We start from the raw sequence: 22504 nt of genomic DNA, 5'->3' as shown, positions 1-22504 counted from the left end.
AACGGTTACGTATCAGTTGCATCCTTGGTCATTTCTACCTAGTAGTAGTACTAGCGGCAAACAGTCCTGATGATAGAGTGCATTGATTCCTAAACGCTGGTCGACATGCCGTGATATTGTTATTGCAAACTGTTCAGTTGGTTCTAGTTCTATTGGAATAGACGTGAACTTATACAATTTAACATTTTATGGTACGTTACACCTGTCTGTAATAGCAATAATAAAGAAATAGACAACCCCACTTGGTACAATGTTGCTAGCCTAGCACACTATGCTAACTTAAGCCAGACAATGCATGTTGCAAGCTAGCATGCTAGTTGTATGACACTGTAATGTAACATTTACCCGGTTTCCTTTAACAACATAAATGATGCTGTGGGTCAGCTACCATGTCCATGTATGTTTATTGAACCATGTGTTTTACTCTGTTGGCTTTAGTGAACTTAACCCAAGCTACTAATGTAGTTTTGGTTCCAATTGCAGGTTTATTTATGTGTCTTTTTGCTTGTGCTACCATCTATTTTGTATTGTCTATCCTTAACTTCCTCTGACCTTCCTATTGTAAATACCATTTATCTTTGCATTTTTACTGCTGTTTTCCTGGTGATAATATCATCTCTGCATAGTACTGTGTTCTGTCTGTAATTCAATGTTATGAGTAAAAAAAAAAAAGAAGCATCTCAATTTAAATAAACCATGATGTGCTTTCTTGGGCTTATCTTTTTAGTTGATCTTGTACCAGTGGACTGTACTGTCACGAGACTGTACCTTTTCCTATGCAAACTTCTAATACATTCTTCAATCAATCTTTATTTTCAGTGTTAGCTGGGTAACAGCCGAGCACCATGACGTCCATCATCAAGCTGACAGCGGTGTCAGGGGTGCAGGAGGAGTCTGCCCTCTGCTACCTGCTGCAGGTGGATGAGTTCCGCTTCCTCCTGGACTGTGGATGGGACGAATGCTTCTCCATGGACATCATCGATGCCATGAAAAGGTAACTAGTGTTAACTATGTTAGGTCACACTGCTTACTTTAAGCCATTTAGACATGAGGACCGTATTCTACAAATGTCTTCTAAATCCTTACAGTTAGCTGAAAAACCTATGTTTCTATGTTAATGGTTCTCCAATCTGGCAAGCCATGGTCAAAGAAAGGGGGACGCCCAATCGGTCTGTCCCTCTTCCTTTTCAGTGGCGTAAGCCATCATGACTCTGTCTCGAGAGAATGATGGTTCTCAAACTTGTCAAAATCAAGGACCCCCAGAATTATGTTTTCAAAATATGTTCCAGGGATCCTGAGAAAGATTTGAGTTAAAATTGTTCGCTTTAAAAAAATTGCTCCTTTCGGAACCTCTCCCTCCGCTAGCTCCAAGAAGAGGTTCCTCGCAGCTATATGCCCAAGTCCGAAAGTTCTGGGAAAGGTCTGCCGTCATGAACACTTCTTATCTATTATGTGACCAGTTTTTCCTAATGCAATTTTTACGGAAGCAGGAATGTGCATGCGTTGCTGGCCACTCATCTGTGTAACAGAAATGTTTCGCCACCAAGCGGTCGGGACAAGAAAACAGCGATTTAAACTCTTCTTTCAACCCCATCGCTTAGAGATTTTCTTTCAGGACACGCTAAAAAAGTAAGCATCTGAGAGAAGGAAAGCCGACCTTTACTTTTTGGATACGATGTTCACAAAAGGTAAGAAGTGTTCATGACGGCGGACCTTCCCCGGAACCTTCGCATTTGGGCACATAGCTGTGAGGAACCTCATCTATGAGCTATATAGCGGAGGGAGAGGTTAAAGTGTGTACTGTATAAGATCACGAACAGATCACATCACAGTGCATAGAAACAAGTGTATAACAAAGGTGCAATTCTTGCAAGCGTGGTTACACGTGAGTCGCAAGGAATCCACTGGAAAATGAATTTCGTCTTACCAGCATTTATATTATATATTGTGATGTCAAGTGAAGCATGACCAAAAACTTCACTTTTCTGTTGTGTAAAGGTTAACAAAAAGCAGGTTAACCAAGAACAACTGTATGTTGCATACAGCAACCACACTAATTATGGGTATATGATGTTTGTCCGTACCTCAGATATGTTCATCAGGTGGATGCTGTACTCCTGTCTCACCCTGACCCCATACATCTGGGAGCCCTGCCGTACGCTGTTGGAAAGCTGGGTCTGAACTGCACCATCTACGCCACCATCCCCGTCTACAAGATGGGCCAGATGTTCATGTACGATCTGTACCAGGTGAGCAGGGACAGCTCGAGATATGCTAAGTCCTCATTTAGAAAAAAAGACTTCATCATGATTATTATTATCGTTTAGGCCTAGAATTATTTTAATACTTTTAACTATTCAAAAATAGCAGATATACAAGCTCAGCTGCGCTCCGAGCTTGTAGATCTGCTATTTTTGAAAAAGTCTTGTTTTTTTTAGAAAGTCTTTGAATATATCTTTTTAAAAGCGAACATTTGTAACTCAAGTACATGTAATTTTGGGGGTCCTTGACATAAAAAGGTTTGAGAAGAACCACTGATTTAGAAGAAGCATTTAGGAGACATTTATCGAATCGGGTCAAAAATATTCGAAGACTTGCACAAATGTTCACAATTTTTCAAAAATAGTAGATCTACAAGCAGCGTGGCACTCAGTGCCGTGCTATGAGCTTGTATATCTGCTATTTTTCTAATAGTCAAAGCATAACATAATGGTTAAAGTGGTTCAAATCTAAAGTGACACAGATTTGCGTTCAAGCCTAAATGGATTAAAAGTTTCCTTAATCATTCTGCCTCTCATGTTAGTCTCGAAACAACAGTGAGGACTTCACTCTGTTTACCTTGGATGATGTGGACTGTGCGTTTGACAAAATCCAGCAGTTGAAATATTCCCAGATTGTCAACTTGAAAGGTCAGTGCGTTGCGGAATTATGATTAAACTTTAACATGTTTAAAAAAGGGAAGAAAAAAACAATGGACTAAATTGTGAACTTTTTATGTTTTGTTATTACCTGATAGGGAAAGGACATGGACTGTCCATCACTCCACTTCCAGCTGGTCACATGATTGGAGGCACAATTTGGAAAATTGTGAAGGATGGGGAGGAGGAGATTGTTTATGCGGTGGACTTCAACCACAAAAGAGAGATGTGAGCAGAGAGAAAAACACACTGCGAAGTGAAACTTTAGTTGTTGTTTTTTTTTCACATGATGAAGATATTCTTTCATAACCTGCTCTCTCTTCACTCTGTTCTGTTCCAGCCACCTGAACGGTTGTACACTGGAAAGCCTGAGCCGTCCATCTCTCCTCATTACAGACTCCTTCAATGCTACATATGTTCAGCCCCGTCGCAAACAAAGGGATGAGCAGCTACTCAGTAAGTCACCTTTCACTGGGCGCCATTCGACCGGCAAAGAACCGGTTCGGGTTCTTTTACCCGCCTATGGGAGGAATCAGAGGTGAGCTTTTCCACCGAGAACCGAGTTGGTTTCGGACCATGAAGGTTGGTTCGGAACTGGAACCACAAAATCCTTGGTTCCTCTGGTTCAATCTGGTGGAAACGCAAGCCGGTTCGTGGCCCGTTTGCAAGAACGAACCAAGGTTCCAAGAAAGTTGACTGGCACTGGTTCTTGAACCAAGGTTCTTTTGGTGGAAAAGGCCCCACTGTGTTCTCTTTAGGCTTCTACATACTGAACCAAGTCGACCCTGGGCCTTCAGGGTGTCGATAAGAGTCTGTGGCTGAGAATCGATTGTAGAATGTTCAGTGTGTACACAGTGGTCGGTGGTAGCAAGGCCTAGATGTGAGAGTATTTGGGATTCTTTTTATGTTTTCAAAATTTGGAGAAAATGTGACCATGTTCATATAAATCCTCTTGAGATGATCAGTCTCCCAGCAGATAGATAGATAGATAGTGATTTATGATCCCTGCATTGTGAATCATTTGACCTCGGCCCTGTTGAAGCTCAAATTTCAAGCTTGAAGTGGTGTTATCAGTTGTGGTCCTGTTCAACATTCGTTCATGCATCTCTCATTATCTCCATCAAATGTACGTGAGGATATTTTTCTTTTCTTTTCTTTTACACAGCCAACGTGATGGAGACCCTCCGCGGTGATGGTAACGTTCTTATTGCCGTGGATACGGCGGGCCGTGTGTTGGAGCTGGCTCAGCTCCTGGACCAGATTTGGAGAACGAAAGATGCTGGACTGGGTGTCTACTCACTAGCTTTGCTCAACAATGTCAGCTACAATGTTGTGGAGTTCTCCAAGTCACAGGTCTCAGCCACATATGTTTCACCCTACTTAATAATATTTGTGTAATAAAGTTAAAGTTGTACTTTACCCATCCTAACTACTCAGGAGCATTGAGCAGACACACACGTACCTTAGTTAAGAGTTTGTACCTATCATGCAGGCTACCTCTGCCGGGCAGGGCCGATTATTGCTTTTAGACAACAGTGCTAACCACTCTGCCACTCATATGAAATGCATAATGAATTGCTCATTCACCTTATAATTTGATTTTTGAATTATATTATTATTATTATCATCGCCAAATATCGTTTGCCAAATACAGTAAATGGACAAATCTGGCAAAGTTTGTGATGTGCGATGTAACAACAATATGCATATTGCATGCATAGTAGTGTTTACAGGCAACGGAACCACCGTATGCATATGGTCCAATAGACAAGGCAGACTTGTAGCATCTGTTTCTTTTTTTATTATTCACAGCTTTACTTTGGCGCTATGCTAACCAAGTTCACTGTCAACATTGTACTAGCTGTGACATCCATCTCCCAATACAGGTGGAGTGGATGAGTGACAAACTCATGAGGTGCTTTGAGGACAAGCGAAACAACCCCTTCCAGTTCCGCCACCTGTCCCTGTGCCACAGTTTGGCAGACCTGGCACGCGTGCCCAGCCCAAAGGTGGTGCTGTGCAGCCAGCCGGATCTGGAGTCTGGTTTCTCCAGAGAACTGTTTATCCAGTGGTGCCCGGATGCCAAGAACTCCATCATCCTCACCTACCGCACCACACCTGGAACCCTGGGTCGTTACCTAATCGACAACCCCGGAGAGACGCGGCTGGATCTGGAGGTGAGGCGGGCCAGAGGGAAGGAGCGTCCATGGCATAGATCAGTGGTCTTCAACAGGGGGTTCGGGACATCTAGGGGGTCCTCAGAGTTACTACAGGGGGGCTGCCAAATCTTTGTGATAATTAGGATAATTCTTTTAAATTAACAACTTGAACCCTCGCATCCCTATTCTGAGGAGAACTTTAGCCAAAAATAGCAGATCTATCATCTACAAGCTCTCAACGGCGTTGAGAGCTTGTAGATCGGCTATTTTCGTCAAATAGGTTTGGTGTAGAGGTAGAAAAGAGCAGACCAAGTACAGAGTGAAAGGTCAACTTAACTAAAAACATGAATCCAACATAGACTGATGAAAGTGCTGTCAAACAAGTCTATGAATCCATCTATGAAATCGATGAAAATCTGCATCACACATTTATACAATATGTATAGAGGGGGTCCCTGCTTCATCTCTCTCTCAGCGAAGGGGGGTCCTTGGCCTGAAAACTTGAAGACCCCTGGCATTAATATAAAAAGCTAGATACCTCTTCCGCCGCTGCAGTTCATTGGAGCGACTGGTAAAAAAGGATAGACGGAAGTGTGAAAGGCACGCTGCTACTCTTAAGTGACTGCTGCCACTCTTAAGTGACTACTGGCCAATCACAGTGTGTCTTTTCCGGGACTTAAAATCAGTCCAAAGGAGCTTTATTGGTATGAGGAGACGAAACGTTTACATTGCAAAAAGCAATAGCCTCTGGGAAAGAGGGAGTTCTGCCTCTGATTGGTCTACCGAACTTCAGTTTCTGTGACACACGTAAAAAATTGCCTAACCCTTTTACCAACGCCTCAGAGCCAGAGGAGGCGTCTACCTTTCTATGTCTATGGTCCATGGTGCTGCTGCTGGCTCACTGCAGCGGAGTGGATCTCGGGAGGGAATTATCTCTCCGTGCAGCACGTCCCTTGGGCTATTGCTGTCTCGTACGTTTCTCCCCCCGCTGAGGAAGCAGCTTGATGTGTCACTCCAGTGTTAACACACCCTTTCACATTTCCTCTGTTCTTATGACAGGTTAGGAAACGGGTGAAGCTGGAGGGCAAGGAGCTGGAGGAATACCTTGAAAAGGAGAAAATGAAAAAAGAGGCTGCCAAGAAAATGGAACAAGCAAAGGAGTGAGTCCCGGTAGACACGTGATTCACCTGGGTTGGTGCAGGGAGCTGCTAACAAGCTAGTGACACCACGTTATGTTTGTTTTAATGTTGCTTTTAACACTCAAATACCTGGAACGCGCCCGAGTCGCGTTAGATTTTAACCACTTTAACCACTATTTTATGCCTTAACCATTGAAAAATAGCAGATATACAAGCTCACAGCGCGGCACCGAGTGCCGCGCTGCGAGCTTGTAGATCTGCTATTTTTGAGAAATGTGTGCAAGTCTTTGGATATCTTTGACCCGATCTTTGACCCGACTTCTACATCCTTCCTCTAAATCAGTGGTTCTCAAACTTTTTCATGTCAAGGACCCCCAAAATTACAGGTATTTAGCCACGGACCCCCATCTCAAAATATGTTGTTCCAGGGACCCCCCAGAAGCAAATATTTGAGTTACAAATGTTCGCTTTTAAATAGATATATTCAAAGACTTGCAAATTTTTTAATGGTTAAAGCAGTCAATAATCCTAGGCCTAAATGGGTTAAAGCCTTGACAGCAAAAATATATAAAGCAAACATGACATGACTTATTATGAATTTCAAATTTTTCATCTCTTTCTTGTTTTTTGGTCTTCCCAGTGTCTCTTACAGCCCAAAATCGGTCCGTTGTTTATGCCACAAAAGGGCTCATTTCCTATTGGGCCCCCCTAGAGAAGGGAGTGGTACCTTTTGGGAGGCCATATTACTATTGAGACTATATATATGAGGTGGAACCATATGGTAAAGTGGTACTAAAATTGGCTTGAATGGACTGACTACATGGTTCTCATCGTGGTACCATGCTAATCTTCTCTGTATTGTTCCAATTTTAGCCCAAAGACAGTGCCCCGTTGCCTGCCAACAAAGGGCATTTTGGTATTGCATCTGAAATGGCTTGGAATTAGAGACAGACAGAACATGAAATTTAAATATCCGAGTCGTTGTTTAGGCTAAAAGCTGTAGAAAACCGTATTATGGACCAATCTTTATATAAAATATATATTTTGAAAAGCATGGTGGGTTCCCTTTAACGTCTAAAGTGTCCATTGGATGCAATGAAAATATTTTCTCAGCTATAAGGCCCATTCCCACTGGGCCAGATAACAGATAAAAAAAAAATCTGTCACAGATATTTCTTTTATCTGTGACAGATTTTCTTTTTATCTGTATCTACCATCCACTTGAATGGAAAAATATCTGGAGAAAGAGATTTTTTTATCTGTTATCTGGCCCAGTGGGAATGGGCCTTTTCCCCGATTCTTTCCATACTTGTGTTACAGTCTGGGCCCAAACAGATGACAAATTAGATGACATTGACATTGTATTTATTTATTTATTTTTCACGCTTGAGCAGAAATCTCTTGGACGTTTGCCCTTTTGAAAATGAAACCGCTATGCATGTGATGCGTGTTTGATTTGACGTTGCTCGTGTGCAGGGTGGATGTTGACTCCAGCGATGAGAGTGACATGGAGGATGACTTGGATCAGCCGACCGTGTCAAAAAGCAAACACCATGACCTGATGATGAAGGGAGAGGGGAGCCGCAAGGGCAGTTTCTTCAAACAGGCCAAGAAATCCTACATCATGTTCCCCACACACGAGGAGAGGATCAAATGGGACGAATACGGGGAAATCATCAGGTACTTAAACTGAACACATCAACGTATGTTTTGATTGTTTGCATGAATGATTAAAGAGAGACAGACTGTAACATAACTAACATACTTGGTTTTAGTAATCCAAACCCTCAGCAAACAGTGAGCCAATGCAGTTCTGAGCATCTCTCTGAGACCTATGTTAAGGGATGTGCACTAATTTAACTTGACTACACATTCTGAATGCAGCTATTAAATGCTGAAAACGTCATGATTGCTTAAAGGCCACATTAAGCAACCCAAATGCATTTGGGTCCCCATCCGGAATCAATGGGGGTAAATTTACTACAATAATGTTTTTGTCTTAGGAATGCGACAAATACAAAAAAAAAAAAGAACTCAAGTCTCCATGGCGTGAGTAATCAATAGGAAAAAAAAGTATTTTTGTGGGTGAACTACTCCTTTAAAGGAACCCGCAGGAAATAGGTTACCTTGAGCACTTGAAGGAGATCTGCTTCTACAGCAGTGGCATTTTAATTTCAAAACAAGGTATGTTTTAAGAATAAAAAAGGGGAGTGTTTTGCAATTATGATAATAAATAATAGTTTGAACAGGTGTTACCAATCCACTTCGAGTTGTGGCACATAAGGCCTTCACAGAGCACTTCCACTTCTCACGGTCAGCTGCTGCACTTCAGACCACTATTTCCATCCTGCTTCTATTCTTTCTTTCTCAAAAGTATGCCTCTCCAGGTGTTCTTTGGTCTTCCTTTTCTTCTTTTCCCAATCTGGTTCCCCTTGTCATTGCTATGTTGCAGTCGTTGTTGTGTGTCCAGTGATGTTATTGATGATTGGTTTGAACAACTAGTACTTCATAAACTATTAGTAGGGACGTTTAATAGGCTCAACAGGCTGTGCACCTTCCTACCGTGCGGGTAAGTCATTGATGTGTGGTGTTTGTAGGCCAGAGGACTTTCTGGTTCCTGAGCTGCAGGCCACAGAGGAGGAGAAAAACAAGCTGGAAGCAGGGATGGCCAACGGTGACGAGCCCATGGACCAGGACCTGTCTGTGGTTCCCACCAAGTGCAACTCTAGTATAGAGAATATAGAGATCAGGTTAGTGTGCAATGTTCCTTTTTTCCATTTTCATCGGCCTGAGGAAGTTGTCACAGAGAAATGGGGTTTTCTGGCCAAAAGAATGCAGATCCGGTTACCGGCCCAGAACGGAAGCACTATCTCTAGGGTACTTAGGAGCCGCGGAGCGGCGATCCGATTTTGGATAGTTTCTTTTTATAAATGAAATCCAATTAAATTATATTCTTTTTATAAATGGGTCAGTAAATGAGATGATAAAGTTAGGGCAGTTAAGTGGAAAAAGACAAAAAATGTTTTTGCATATCTATTATTATTCAATATTAGCCTATGTGTGTACATGCGTAGAGGAATAAAAGTTGTCTACATAAATAGGTTACAATACAATAAATATGAGACGACAAAATAACAATGCATTGACTTGACTGACATATTGACATTGACACATGTCTAAAGCAGGTTGGCCCTGGCTGAGAAGTGCCTGACAGGCATTATGATGAATAAAAGACAATACAACAGAATATGTAGCCTACTATATGTACTGTACACAGTACAGAATGTATACATATGATATGAGCGTTTGTACACTCAGAGTTAAATTAACACTGGCTTTTGACCATGTACTGTAGATTGGGGTCTCCAGGGTCAATACATTTGTTAAGCAAAAAAAGACCATAACACGCCAAGGTGAAAATTGTGGGGCAGAGGTTATGTTCAGACCTCCAGGGAGTGCCTCTAGGTTAATGTAGAACCACCCTTAATTTGTTTTCACATACTGTATGTTATGTATTTTTGAAATATTTAAATTACATTTATAATGAATGTAGGCATGTAGGGCCTATTGTTTGAAAGCTCCTGGTCTATAAGGTTGCAGTTTTTGTCTACCGGAAGGCATTTTGGGTCACAGGGGTTAAAGTTCTCAGTCCTGGGGACTGATTTCAGTCTTGAGGATTCCATAGGGGCTATTTCTGAGATCAGTACAGATCTGCTAAAACATAAGGGGGAGGTGTAGCAATGAATGACAGTTGTCAAAACTCTAGTCAAGTGTTCTCCAAACTAAAAAGCAGTTATCATTTCAAGATATGAGTATTTGAAATGGCCAGACTAGCAAAAGAATACCAGAGAACTTCAGAGGATACTTCTATAAAATTAAGCATGGATTGGCACGCTCACATTCAGTGAAGGCAGTTCAGAAATTCAGGGAAACACCTCAAATATTGGTGTGTGCTGCGTGCGCCATGTTTCAAAGATCATATTGGGACATGGTCTGAAACTGTTCAGTCTTGGGATTTATTTTCGCTTTAACCCCTGGGGTCAACTGCAGTTGTCTTTATGCATGTGAAACCATGGTGCTAATCACAAAGATCTATACATTGAATACACAGACACGTCCCGTTATCACTCAACTTATAAAGCCCTATCCGCACTCGCCAATAAATGTGTTGTTGCTGTGACGGTCGTGACCTGTGATTATATTATGGTTTGTTACCGATTTACCGGCCAAGCAATCAACGTTCCGAAAAATTACCTATGGGTGTGAAGTATGAACTGTGCCGTTTATGAAATAATAAAAGAATGTGTTTGTGCAACGCCACAAAGGCGGTTAAATAAAGGTTAATAGTAACTGATCTCTCCTGTTGACCCTTCACAGAGCCAGAGTAACATACATAGACTATGAGGGTCGCTCTGATGGAGATTCCATAAAGAAAATTATTAATCAAATGAAGCCCAGGCAGCTGGTCATAGTCCATGGGCCCCCCGAGGCCAGTGCGGAACTGGCCGAGTCCTGCAAGGCCTTCACAAAGGACATCAAGATCTACACGCCCAAACTACAGGAGACCGTGGACGCCACCAGCGAGACACACATCTACCAGGTTAGTCGCCATCAAGCTCACGCTAGTTGCTTTGCTTTAACGTTTAACCCATTAAGTAAAGAATTATTCTATACTTTAGCTATTGAAAAATAGCAGATATACAGGTGCCGCGCTGCAAGCTTGTAGATCTGCTATTTTTGAAAAATCGATGCAAATCTTTGAATATATATGTTTTTAAAGCAAACATTTGTAACTCAAATCTTTGCTTCTGGGGGGTCCATGGAACAACATATTTTGAGATGGGGGTCCGTGGCCAAATACATATCATTTTGGGGGTTCTTGACATGGAAAACTTTGAGAATGACCCTCGGGATCCATATATTCAAAGACTTGCACACATTTTATGGATTTTCCAAAAATAGCAGATCTACAAGCTCTGAGCTGTGAGCTTGTATATCTGCAATTTTTTTTAACAGTTAAAGCATAAAATAATGGTTAAAGTGGTTCAAATCGAAAGTGACACAGATTTGCTTTCCTGTTCTAAATGGAAAACAGAAAATACAATGTTCATGGTCACACTGTGAAGCGCCAATGTCACATCACGACCCCTTCTTCCACTTCGCAGGTGCGCTTGAAAGACTCCCTGGTGAGCTCGCTGCAGTTCTGCAAGGCCAAGGACACGGAGCTGGCGTGGATCGATGGCGTGCTGGACATGCGCGTGGTGAAGGTGGACACCGGCGTGCTGCCGGAGGAGGGCCTGAAGGAGGACGCCGAGGAGGGCGAGCTGCCCATGGAGGTGGTGGCGGCGGCCGACCCGGAGGCCGACCAGAGCGCCACCGTGGCGGCGGCGGTAGCTGCACAGCGCACCATGAAGAGCCTGTTTGGAGAGGATGAGCGGGAGCCATCGGAGGAGAGCGACATTATCCCCACGCTGGAGCCCCTGCCACCACATGAGGTGAGGGCAAACAATGCACCAGTTTGCATTTCTTCATTAGTATTATTATTAATTAATTTTTCTTTTAACTAAAACAATTATTTAACCCATTTAGGCCTAGGTCCGATTTTAAAAAAGCCTTAAAGACCTAAGTCCGATTTGAAAATGATTAAAACTAGTAAAACTATCACTCTGCTTCTGTAGCAGCTATAAACAACATTCCAAAATTATTTGATAGCTTATAGCTTTGGCTTTCATAGAAAAAAATCTGGAAAAAAAAGCGATCATTTATTCAAAAATTACTGTACTACAGTGTACCCAAAGATATTTTAAGATACCCCCCGCGTATAATTTTGTAGTAGAATGAAGAATGGCATGCTTTAATGTAATTCAGCTCACTCAGAAATGCTGAGCAAAAGAAAGGGACAGCAGACTAAACAAACATTGGGCAAAAGCCAAATTCTGGACAATTTTGGCTGCAGCTTATGACTGTGCCGGTAATCTTGGCTGGTCATCATATAATAAGTGGAGTTTCATCCAGCATAATGACTGTTAGGTTGGTGGGAGGAAAGTAGACGTAGCAGGTAACACCTTTATGCCCCAGGGGCAGTGGCGTAAACTCTAGACCAGGGGTTTTCAAAGTGGTTGACGGGGCACCCTGGGGTGCCGCGACAGCAGTCCAGGGGTGCCGCGAGATAATTTGATAATATTTGACATTTATTTGAACATTTAAAAATATATTTAGTATCATTTTAAACTTGAAGTACAAAGTTATTTCAGTCAGTTCTAACATAAATGGCTATTATCTCAATGTTTTCTTCGCAACATAATCACTAAAATATTGTCACTGTCGGGCAGAAACCTTGTATTTCCAAGTTACAAGACCGTCACACAAAACTAGTGAAAACAGCATGTGTGCTTGTGGATCGGCTGTTTTCACTAGTATAGTACATATTTTAGATGATATATACAAAACGAACGGTTTCCACCCGACAACGACGATATGCTATAAATATTTAAGCTGGGAGTGAAATGGTAAAAATGGTAAATGGTGCATTTATATAGCGCTTTTAATCCAAAGCGCTTTACATAGATTGTGCATTACATTCACCCATTCACACACACATTCATACACCGGTGGCGGAGGAAGCCATGCAAGGCACCAACCTACTCACCGGAGGCAATTAGGGGTTCAGAGTCTTGCCCAAGGACCCTTCGACATTAACTCAGGGGGAGCCCGGATTCGAACTGGGAACCCTTCGGGATTTATACCCTTCGTGCTCTAATACCAGTTTCTCTACCCCTGAGCTATGCCCTGAGCTATATTATAAATTATAATATAGGGGTGCCTCAGATTAAAACAAATATTTATGGGGTGCCCTGAGACAAAAAAGTTTGAAAACACCTGCTCTAGACAGTGGCCATCCTAAATAGCCTGCACTAATAGCCTGCAACTACGTTACGCCATTGTCCAAGCCCGTGCCCAGGAGACATTCTTTGTTCTCACTGAGAACGGGTGCCAGCCCCAGGTGCGTCCAAGACGACAGATCAGATCCCAGGGCGGCTAACCTCGACATTCACGTATCGGACACAGGTGTCTACAACTACGAGTGGACAATACACTGAACCAGAGCAGGCTGTGAGGGAGGATAGTCTTAAACTTGTTTGAGAGCAAGAAATGGAGGCAGGCACGGTAGCAGTTCCTTAGGGCAAAAGCTGATCTTTCTGGTCTCTACTGTGTTGAACACTGTTCTTATTTTCGACAAAAATAATAATTATTATTCTTGTTGTAGTGACTACTGGCCCTTTGACACAGTGTGACGTGTGCTGAATAAATAATTTCAAAGACTTCATTTTCTTTTCAGATGACAACTTTGTTTGCTTTATGCTCCATTCAATGTTTGCTGTAAAACGATCCCAAACAAGAATCCTAGGTTCATTTCTGTGCGCTTCCCCAATTAGCAGCAACTGTTACTATTTAGTTTAGTTTAGTTTAGCCATATTTATTTCAAATATGTCAAATTAAAAAAGTACAATTTTGCACTTCCAAACATAAAGACAACAAATAAAGAATATAAAATGAAAACATAGCAAGTAATAAAAACACGAAAAAAACAAAAATAATAATAACTATCACTTGATGTTCTCTTAAAGTCCCTTAAAATTGTATTTTTAACACTATTAGATCATATCCTCTATCATATTGTGCACCATTTTAATAATATATGCCAATTGTTTAAACATTATTTGTTATATAAAAATAATAAAACGATAAAGTCAAATTAGAATATTCTACTGTCCTTCCCAACCACCCCTCTCCCTGGAGAAAACAAAAAAGCCAAATGTTTATTTTGTTTACTGGAATAGATTGCTAAAATGAAAGGGCAGAAATCAAATAGTGCAGAGCACAAAAACAGGCACTTCAGAATAATCCTTCATAACATTGATTGGCTCAGTTGGCCAGCAATAAATCTAAATATACTCACAGGTCACGGCAACACAAGATTTAGTATGTGAATACACATACCCTTTGGGACAGTAGATTAAAACCCATTCAGGCCTAGAATTATTGAATGCTTTAACCAGTGAAAAATTGCAGATATACAAGCTCACAGCGCCGCGCTGCGAGCTTGTAGATCTGCTATTTTTGAAAAAGTCTTGAAAATGTGTGCAAATCTTTGAATATAATGTATTTTCAAAGCGAACGTTTGTAACTCAGAATTTTGCTTCTGGGTGGTCCCTGGAACTAGATATTTTGAGATGGGGGTCCGTGGCCAAATACATATCATTTTGGGGGTCCTTCACATGAAAAGGTTTGAGAACCACAGCCAGATTACTGACATAGAAACACAGGTTTTTCAAAAAATCTTAGAAGGATTCAAAAGACACTTATAGAATCAGGTCAAAATTCCAATTTTCACGATTTTTCAAAAATAGCAGATCTACAAGCTCGCAGTGTGAGCTTGTATATCTGCAATAGTTAAAGCATAAAATAATGATACACAATAATGTGCACCCGTTCTAAATGGGTTAAGCTTTTGCAGAGATCTGTTCAGTCTCCTCTCCTTACAGAGCCTTTCAATTCGAGCGGTTGAATGGGATGGAGCCATTTATTCTGTGTATTATTCCATGCATGGTTGTCAACACAACGATAAGACCCCACAGTGAACCAGTAATAGTCGGATGCTTCATCTTCAAATGCTAAGTTGGTTTCGCATCAACACAGCTTTTGCATTTGACCTTGTTTTCATTATGCTTTAGCGATGCTGTCAGAAGATGCTTTTTATCAAGTTGAGTACCGAAGCGGCTCGATTGGGGAGACAAGCATTGCGAACGAGAAGCGGGTTTACTCCATGTGGGGACTTGTGTGTGCGTGTGTGTGGGTGTGTGAGTGTGTGAGAGAGAGTGTATGCCAGCAGCCTCTCTACTACGCTCAAAGTTTACATTTAATTTCCAATATTAGCTTATATTTTGTTTGTAGCTGAACCATTTATTAAAACACAGACAAAACACGCACTGTGTATAAAATCTCGAATATGAAAAAATAATTTGGAGAATACCATGATGAATATGGATGATTGTGCCTTTCAAGCAAGCAAGCCAAGTTGTTTAAAATATACCTTGGGGGGAGAGTCCTTAATTAGGTCTGTCACAATTATTACATTGTTATTTGAGGTAATCACAGTTATTTTGCATAATCGTCATAATCGTTTCCATGTTCAGAAATGTTCATATAGTTTCAAAAACTTTCAAAAAGTAGTGGAAATAGCAGATCTACAACTTGTAGATCGGCTATTACCACTATCAACGTTCTTTTTTAAGTACAAAGTTGTCAAATATGTCAGTCATTTCTTTGTATATTTAGGTTATGTGTCATATCTGCCATGTGCAACTTCCAAGCCTACAAGCCAAACAGAAATGTAATTGTCAACGACAAAAACACAATTCTCCCTTTTGCAAATCCCGCCCCATTCTGCCCTGTTACTATGATGGGACATTTGACCCTGGGCAGATTGTTTTTATAGTGGCAGTGAATGGGATTTTTTTTATTTTTTCATAGCCTCATTACAGCTATATAAAGTACCAAAGGAAAAACATCTAGGTGATATTAATAAAAAGGGAAGACAAAGGTACAGTAGTTACATTGCAAAACAGGGGGTTTACCCGAAAATATATGTTTTAATTTGTTTAATCCCAGTGGGACAGAATCCTCTTTGCAGATTCTTTTATAGTGGTAGTGTGGATGGGATTTCTTTTTTTTCATAGCCTCATTACAGCTATATAAAGTACCAAAAAAACCACATCTACGTGATATTAATAAAAAGGGAAGAAAAAGTTACAGTAATTACATAGCAAAACAGTAGTTTTCCCCCGAAAATAAATGTTTTAATTAGTTTAATCCTCTGGATCAGAGAGAGAATAAAAATAGAAAGAGAAGCGCATTGCATCTTGGGTAGGAAGAGGACAAGCCAGATTATAGTTCTCCTCAAAATAGGCTGGCTTTTCGTAATTCTGCCCATTTAAAATATATGTACCCAATCGTGACTCTTAGACCATTGATAAGGTCCATGTGAACTAGTTTGTTGAAGCTTATTCATTACAATGATCGCAAACGCTATGGTCGCGAGCGGCCTGGCCGTGCTCCGCAGTGCGGACAGCCGGTGAAAGACGGCTGCCACTTTCTCCGACTGCAGAACTCCACCCCCGCTTGCAAAAAGTGAATGTATTTTTCTGGTTGGCCAGTCAGGGAGTCTCAGGGACCAATCAGAAGGCTGACAAACGGTGAATTAAATCGTTTATCGCAATTATTTGAGTGACAATTAATCGTCATGTAAAATGTCATAATCGTGACAACCCTATCCTTAATTTCTACAAATAATATTATGACATCATGAGATTGTTGATTAATCCTCCACACAGATGCAATGGAAACAACACAGTACAGCAGTAGTGCTACCGCTACAGTAAGCGGCATGGGGGAGACTCGGAGGCACTACCGGGGTTAAATGGAAGTCATGCTCTGATTGTGACACTCATACCTTGTGATTTCCCCCCGGGCAGACCCCAGGCCATCAGTCAGTGTTCATCAACGAGCCGCGCCTGTCCGACTTCAAGCAGGTCCTGCTGAGGGAAGGCATCCAGGCTGAGTTTGTGGGCGGAGTGCTGGTCTGCAACAACATGGTGGCCGTCCGCAGGGTAGGTGTCCCGTCCTTCCTCGCAGCACCATGAGCATACCGTCCATAATAACCATGAATGGACCAGCCGGCCTCCACCCCAGGGCCATCATCTGGGGCATCAGGGGCAATGGCAATTGCAATGCCACCCCCTAGTGTTGACATGTAGCCTCAAATTTGTTTTATGCATAGGCCAGTGTTTCTCAAACATTTCTAGGTCTCCCCTTAACTCTGACAGTATACAAATGGAACCAAATGGACCCTGACGGGTCCATTCTCCATTTGGTTCCAATTGTACACTGTCAGAGTTACAGACTTGTATTGATCAATTTAGACCCCCATAAAGGAACCCACAAAGTCCCTAGAATCCACTTTGAGATCCACTGGCATAGGCTATTGTCCCCAACTCTGAGTTGTCTTTGCAGATAACGAATCCGATTCCACATCTACAATGTGACACGTATTATAATTGACACAAGAGTTTTATTGTTTCATGCAACCATTAATTTATCAAACACTTTCAACGTGGCATCCCAATTTTGGGAATGTCATTAACTCATCTAGTGCCTTTCGCGTGATGTCACGCGATAAGTACTAGAGTACGTATAGTGCCGAATGCGTGATGTCGCGCGAAAAGTAATATATTACTGTAACGGCGAGTAAAAATACCTAGTACAATGGCCGACGCTCCGGAGACGAAATCCGCGCTGATTTGTCATCATCACGGCTCCACGAGCACACAATAGTCATCCCATAACATTGAGGTGGACGGCCGATCTCATCTTTAATGTCCATTATCTCAAAACAACACTTTAGAAGCGAAGATGGAGGCAGATGCTCGCTTATAAAACACATGTATAAACGCTCCTATGCAATCCAGCATGGCACCACGTAAACAATGTTCGGTTCCGTAGCAGGATCCGATGACGTCAGACCGGAAGTACTTCCGGTCTAGACTTCTGGCCTTCAAAATAAGACAATGGCCGTTAATGGGGCCGGGAGGGGGCACTCTGGACCCCCTAATCCGTTAATGTCCTGGGCTCTGGATGAGTTAATAGGCAAACATCTTTCCGCCCACCCAAAAAATAGTGGAACTACAGGCTCTCAACGCATCAAGTGATGCGTCGAGAGTTTGTAGAGCCACTGTTTTTGCTATTTTAGAGACAGGGCTTAAGTCTGAAATTACGCCTCTGGTCCACCCAACTGACTTGGAACAACATCCCAGTAGGCAACAGGGAATGCCATGTTTTTCAGCCAAAAGATCATATCGAGATGCTTAGCAGCTCATTATTGTTAACTCATCATTGTGATACTGAATAATATTTAAATGTATGTTAATTATGCACCTTCAGTGTGTGTGTGTGTGTGTGTGTGTGTGTGTGTGTGTGTGTGTGTGTGTGTGTGTGTGTGTGTGTGTGTGTGTGTGTGTGTGTGTGTGTGTGTGTGTGTGTGTGTGTGTGTGTGTGTGTGTGTGTGTGTAGTATAATTGTTCTAAAGTATTTAAGTGTCTCTAAGCTTTTGTAATGATTTGAGAGGACTTTCTAAACGAGGCTTCTTCATGAAAAGGCCCTGTCATCACAGAACACTGCGTTGCCTGCGTACAAAGCCTAGGAAGCCTGCTGTCTAGACCAGATAACAAAACAAAAAAAAGCAGCTTAAAAGCCAAACTCGAGCATAATTTTGCATGCAGCATCCTTGCCAACAGGAGTTTGCTGCGCGACCAGGAGGAGAGAAAAAAAAAGAAAACCCATCACTGGCGTCTTTCACATGCTTGTATTCTGTGTCTTCACTGCTGCACATTCCATCTGCCATTGTATTCTTGACTGTATGGAAGAAAACGCTTACACAGACACACCGCTCACTTGACATGCATAATCCATCGTTGTTGAACAGAAGCAGAGGATGACTGTAACTATCAGGCATTACTCAGTGTTCTTTGGCTTCAGTTTGCTCTTTTTCTGGCTACTGTTAGCCATCAGTGGGTTAATACTAGTGTGCTGCTGACAGAAATCTTTAGTAATACTAGGTAGTATTTACAGTTAAAGAAGTAGTTAGATGTTGATGGGCAGGGGTTTGACACTAAGGTCTCAGAGGCACTTGCCCGAAAAGTAAAAAGTCCATTATGGAGTAAAGTAAAGTGTGTAGAACGAATTCATGTTAAATTCCAAACAGCAACTGCCGAGTGGCGGCAGTCACTTTGAAAATAACAGAATGAGTGCTACCTGCAAAGAGGTAGGGCATTGTTATTCATGAATAGCCAAAATCCAATGAAGACGGAAAGCACCTGCTCGTCGGGCAACGTGAAAGCAAACTCCACTTGCCCGGCGAACATTTTATTTACTTTCCACGGGCAGTCGGGCAACCCCTGATGGGGTCTTTGCCACAGTACATTTGCACATACGAACATAGAATTTGCCCTCTGCAGATTACTATTAAGAGCAGCGGCTGCCATTTATACGGCACCTGGGGAGCATTTAGGGGTTAAGAGTCTTGCTCAGGGACACATTAGACTCACTGGGGTAGTCTGGGCCAACCGGTGACCTTCTGATTCCCAGACGTCCTCTCTACTCAAAGTAATATGCTGTATGATGCATGCATTGCATTCATCCTCTTATTTATTTTCATGATACTAGATGATTGTGCCTTTCTGCGAGTCCCGCAGAGGTCTGCTTTTGGATTATTAGAAGCCATCATCACCGATCCAACTGGGTTAGAAGTGAGCCAGAGAAGGACGAGTGAACTTTGCAATGGATATAATAGTATGAGAGTCAGTGCAATGAGCTGGAATAATGAAGTTTGTCACTGATAACCGAAACGCTCAAGCGGATGCGACCGCCATGATCCGCGACCCGGAAGCACTCCCATGATTGTGCCTTTCAAGCAAGGTGTTTAAATATACCTTGGGGGAGAGATTCAAGTGTAGAGCGACGCGGTCAAGTGACACACACACACACACACACACACACACACACACACACACACACACACACACACACACACAGGTTGAAGAATGTGCAAACACTCTCTGCTACTGGATGATGATAAAGTTGAAGAATGTGACCCTGCTTTAAATTAATAAATTCCTAATGCGTGGGAAAGTAGATCATTGTCACACATGCTGTTTGAGACAGTATACCTAAAGATCTACTTAAAACAGCATATAGTATTATGTAAAACAACAAAATGCATATAAATATCTTGGTGAAAGTATACCAAAACGCATAAAAACTGCTAATTAGATGTATGTCAAGATTCCCAAAGACTGACACATCGCAAGGCCGGGTTTGCAACCCGGCCTTGCGACGACCTGTGCTCTGAGGAGCCACTTTTCTAGTTTAAACTGGATCCTGTATGAGATTTCTCTCTCCTGATTGGAGGAAATTGGTATCCCGACCTGAAAATGTATTTGGTGTTTACTAAAGAGCTATTGAACAAACACACTATTGTATTGATTTCTATGTGAATATAGAGCTATTTAACATTTATTTTTTGACATAATCACTTCCCTGAGATTGTACAAATGCGACCAAATAGACATAGGATTTTACTGTGTTGTGTATGCACAAGTCTGGCCATGATGTTGGGCAGTGTGCTACTGTGAAGGTGGTATGAGGACCTTAGTGACATGTGCATTTCTGTCCCCTTCCTCTCTCTCTGTGTGTGCAGACAGAGGCCGGGCGCATCGGTCTGGAAGGCTGCCTGTGTGATGACTACTATAAGATCAGAGAGCTGCTGTATCAGCAGTACGCCGTGGTGTAGGAGCACCCAGCATAGGAGCACACGCCGCATTGGAGCAGGCGCCACCACCAGGGGTGTCGCAAGGGGGGGAAAAGTGGGACTGAGTTACTAGAGCCCAAGATGGAGGGGCCTGGACTTATTTTATACTTTAGCTATTGAAAAATAGCAGATATACAAGCTCTCAGTGCGGCACCGAGTGCCGCGCTGCGAGCTTGTAGATCTGCTATGTTTGAAAAGGCGTGAAAATGTGTGCAAATCTTTGAATATATTTATGTTTTAAGCGAACATTTGTAACTAAAATTTTGCTTCTGGGGGAGTATTATTTTGGGGGTCCTTCACATAGAAACATGTTTTTCAAAAAACCTTCAAAGACTTGCACAAATGTTCACGTTTTTTCAAAAATAGCAGATCTACAAGCTCGCAGTGAGCTTGTATATCTGCTATTTTTCAATAGTCAAAGCACAAAATAACGCAGTGAATCCTCGTACCCAGGGCCCAGAATTTGGTGCGACACCCCCTGGCCCACGACCACAACAGAGACAACATTCCCTTGTTCAGAGGACTCTATCCAGAGGAAAAGAACGTGCCTACCGCACTCTGGCCCCCATGGGCGGCTCCAGCTGTTGGAGCGTTTCTTTTGTTGTTTACTTTGTATTTTATTATTATTATTATTGTTAGTTTACCTCCCTCCGGCGAAGGGCAAGATGCTTTCTCGCGACTACGGGAAGCTCTTTGCAACACCGGGGGGGTTGTCTCGTGCTCAGAAAGCCTCCTGCTGTGTAGGCCAGCCTCGTGGTCCAATGTCATCCTTTTTACATGGGGCAGATGAAAAGGGTGCGAGAGTTATGTTTTCTTTTTCTGCCAGTCTGTGATTAAAACAGCCTCTTGTTTTCATTTCCAAAACTATGGTCCTGTGTTTGTAAGATCTCTCGTCTCCTGTGTCCTGACATGAATGAATAAGACGTGTGATGTTTTTTTTTACATGTTCTATTTGTAGCGCTGGCACCGGCGTAAATCTCCCCTGCCTGCCTGCCGGCGCCCACCAGTTAGTACGATAACAGCAGATGGAGACATTTTTCAGCCGCGGCCGCCCGCCTCTGAATGCCCATATCAAACATGTCCCCCACACAGGATGGGGCTGTCTGTAATTCTGGGCAGAGATGATGACATTGTCCCCTGAAGTGATAGCGAGGATTTAACCCATTCAGAACGGGTACACATCATTGTGTATCATTATTTTGTGCTTTAACTATTGAAAAATAGCAGATATACAAGCTCACAGCGCGGCACCGAGTGCCGCGCTGCGAGCTTGTAGATCTGCTATTTTTTGAAAAATCGTGAAAATTAGAATTTTGACCCGATTCTATAAGTGTCTTTTGAATAAGTGTCTTTTGAAACAGGTTTGTCAGCAATCTGGCCCGCCATCGTCAAAGAAAAGGTCCTTTTCACTTAAATGGAGCTCAGTTGGCTTGTTCTTGAGAGACTACTATGTCAGTGGTTCTCAAACCTTTTCATTTGAAGGACCCCCAAAATTATATTTATTTGGCCACGGACCTCCATCTCAAAATATTTCGTTCCAGGGACCACCCAGAAGCAAAATTTGAGTTACAAACGTTCGCTTTGAAAATACATATATTCAAAGATTTGCACACATTTTCACGACTTTTTCAAAAATAGCAGATCTACAAGCTTGCAGCGCGGCACTCGGTGCCGCGCTGTGAGCTTGTACATCTGCTATTTTTCACTGGTTAAAGCATTCAATAATTCTAGGCCTAAATGGGTTTAATTCAGCCTTCCGTGAAAATAATGAGTGAGGATTAATATTTTACAGGTAACCATCCAAAACCATTTGCCTCTCTTTTTTTTCACAGGTAAAAAAAGAAACGCAACGTTCCAGTGGGT

At 42.2% G+C, this 22504-nt stretch overlaps 1 protein-coding gene across 1 annotated transcript; it reads left to right on the top strand.

The window, feature by feature from the left end:
* The first annotated feature begins 63 nt into the window (after nucleotides 1-63).
* On the top strand, nucleotides 64-20724 carry cpsf2 (cleavage and polyadenylation specific factor 2). Its single transcript, XM_080744356.1, has 15 exons — nucleotides 64-191; nucleotides 820-994; nucleotides 2090-2249; nucleotides 2804-2909; nucleotides 3017-3146; nucleotides 3259-3374; nucleotides 4084-4271; nucleotides 4805-5095; nucleotides 6137-6237; nucleotides 7693-7896; nucleotides 8814-8966; nucleotides 10594-10816; nucleotides 11382-11711; nucleotides 16752-16886; nucleotides 20531-20724. Exons 2-15 carry the CDS (start codon nucleotides 846-848, stop codon nucleotides 20621-20623), a joined length of 2379 nt encoding a protein of 792 aa, XP_080600482.1. The 5' UTR covers nucleotides 64-191; nucleotides 820-845; the 3' UTR covers nucleotides 20624-20724.
* Nucleotides 20725-22504: the final 1780 nt, after the last annotated feature.

This window comes from Nannobrachium achirus (assembly GCF_963921795.1).
Source record: "Nannobrachium achirus genome assembly, chromosome: 16".
Taxonomy (NCBI): Eukaryota; Metazoa; Chordata; class Actinopteri; order Myctophiformes; family Myctophidae; genus Nannobrachium; species Nannobrachium achirus.
This window is presented reverse-complemented; position numbering and strand designations above follow the sequence as displayed.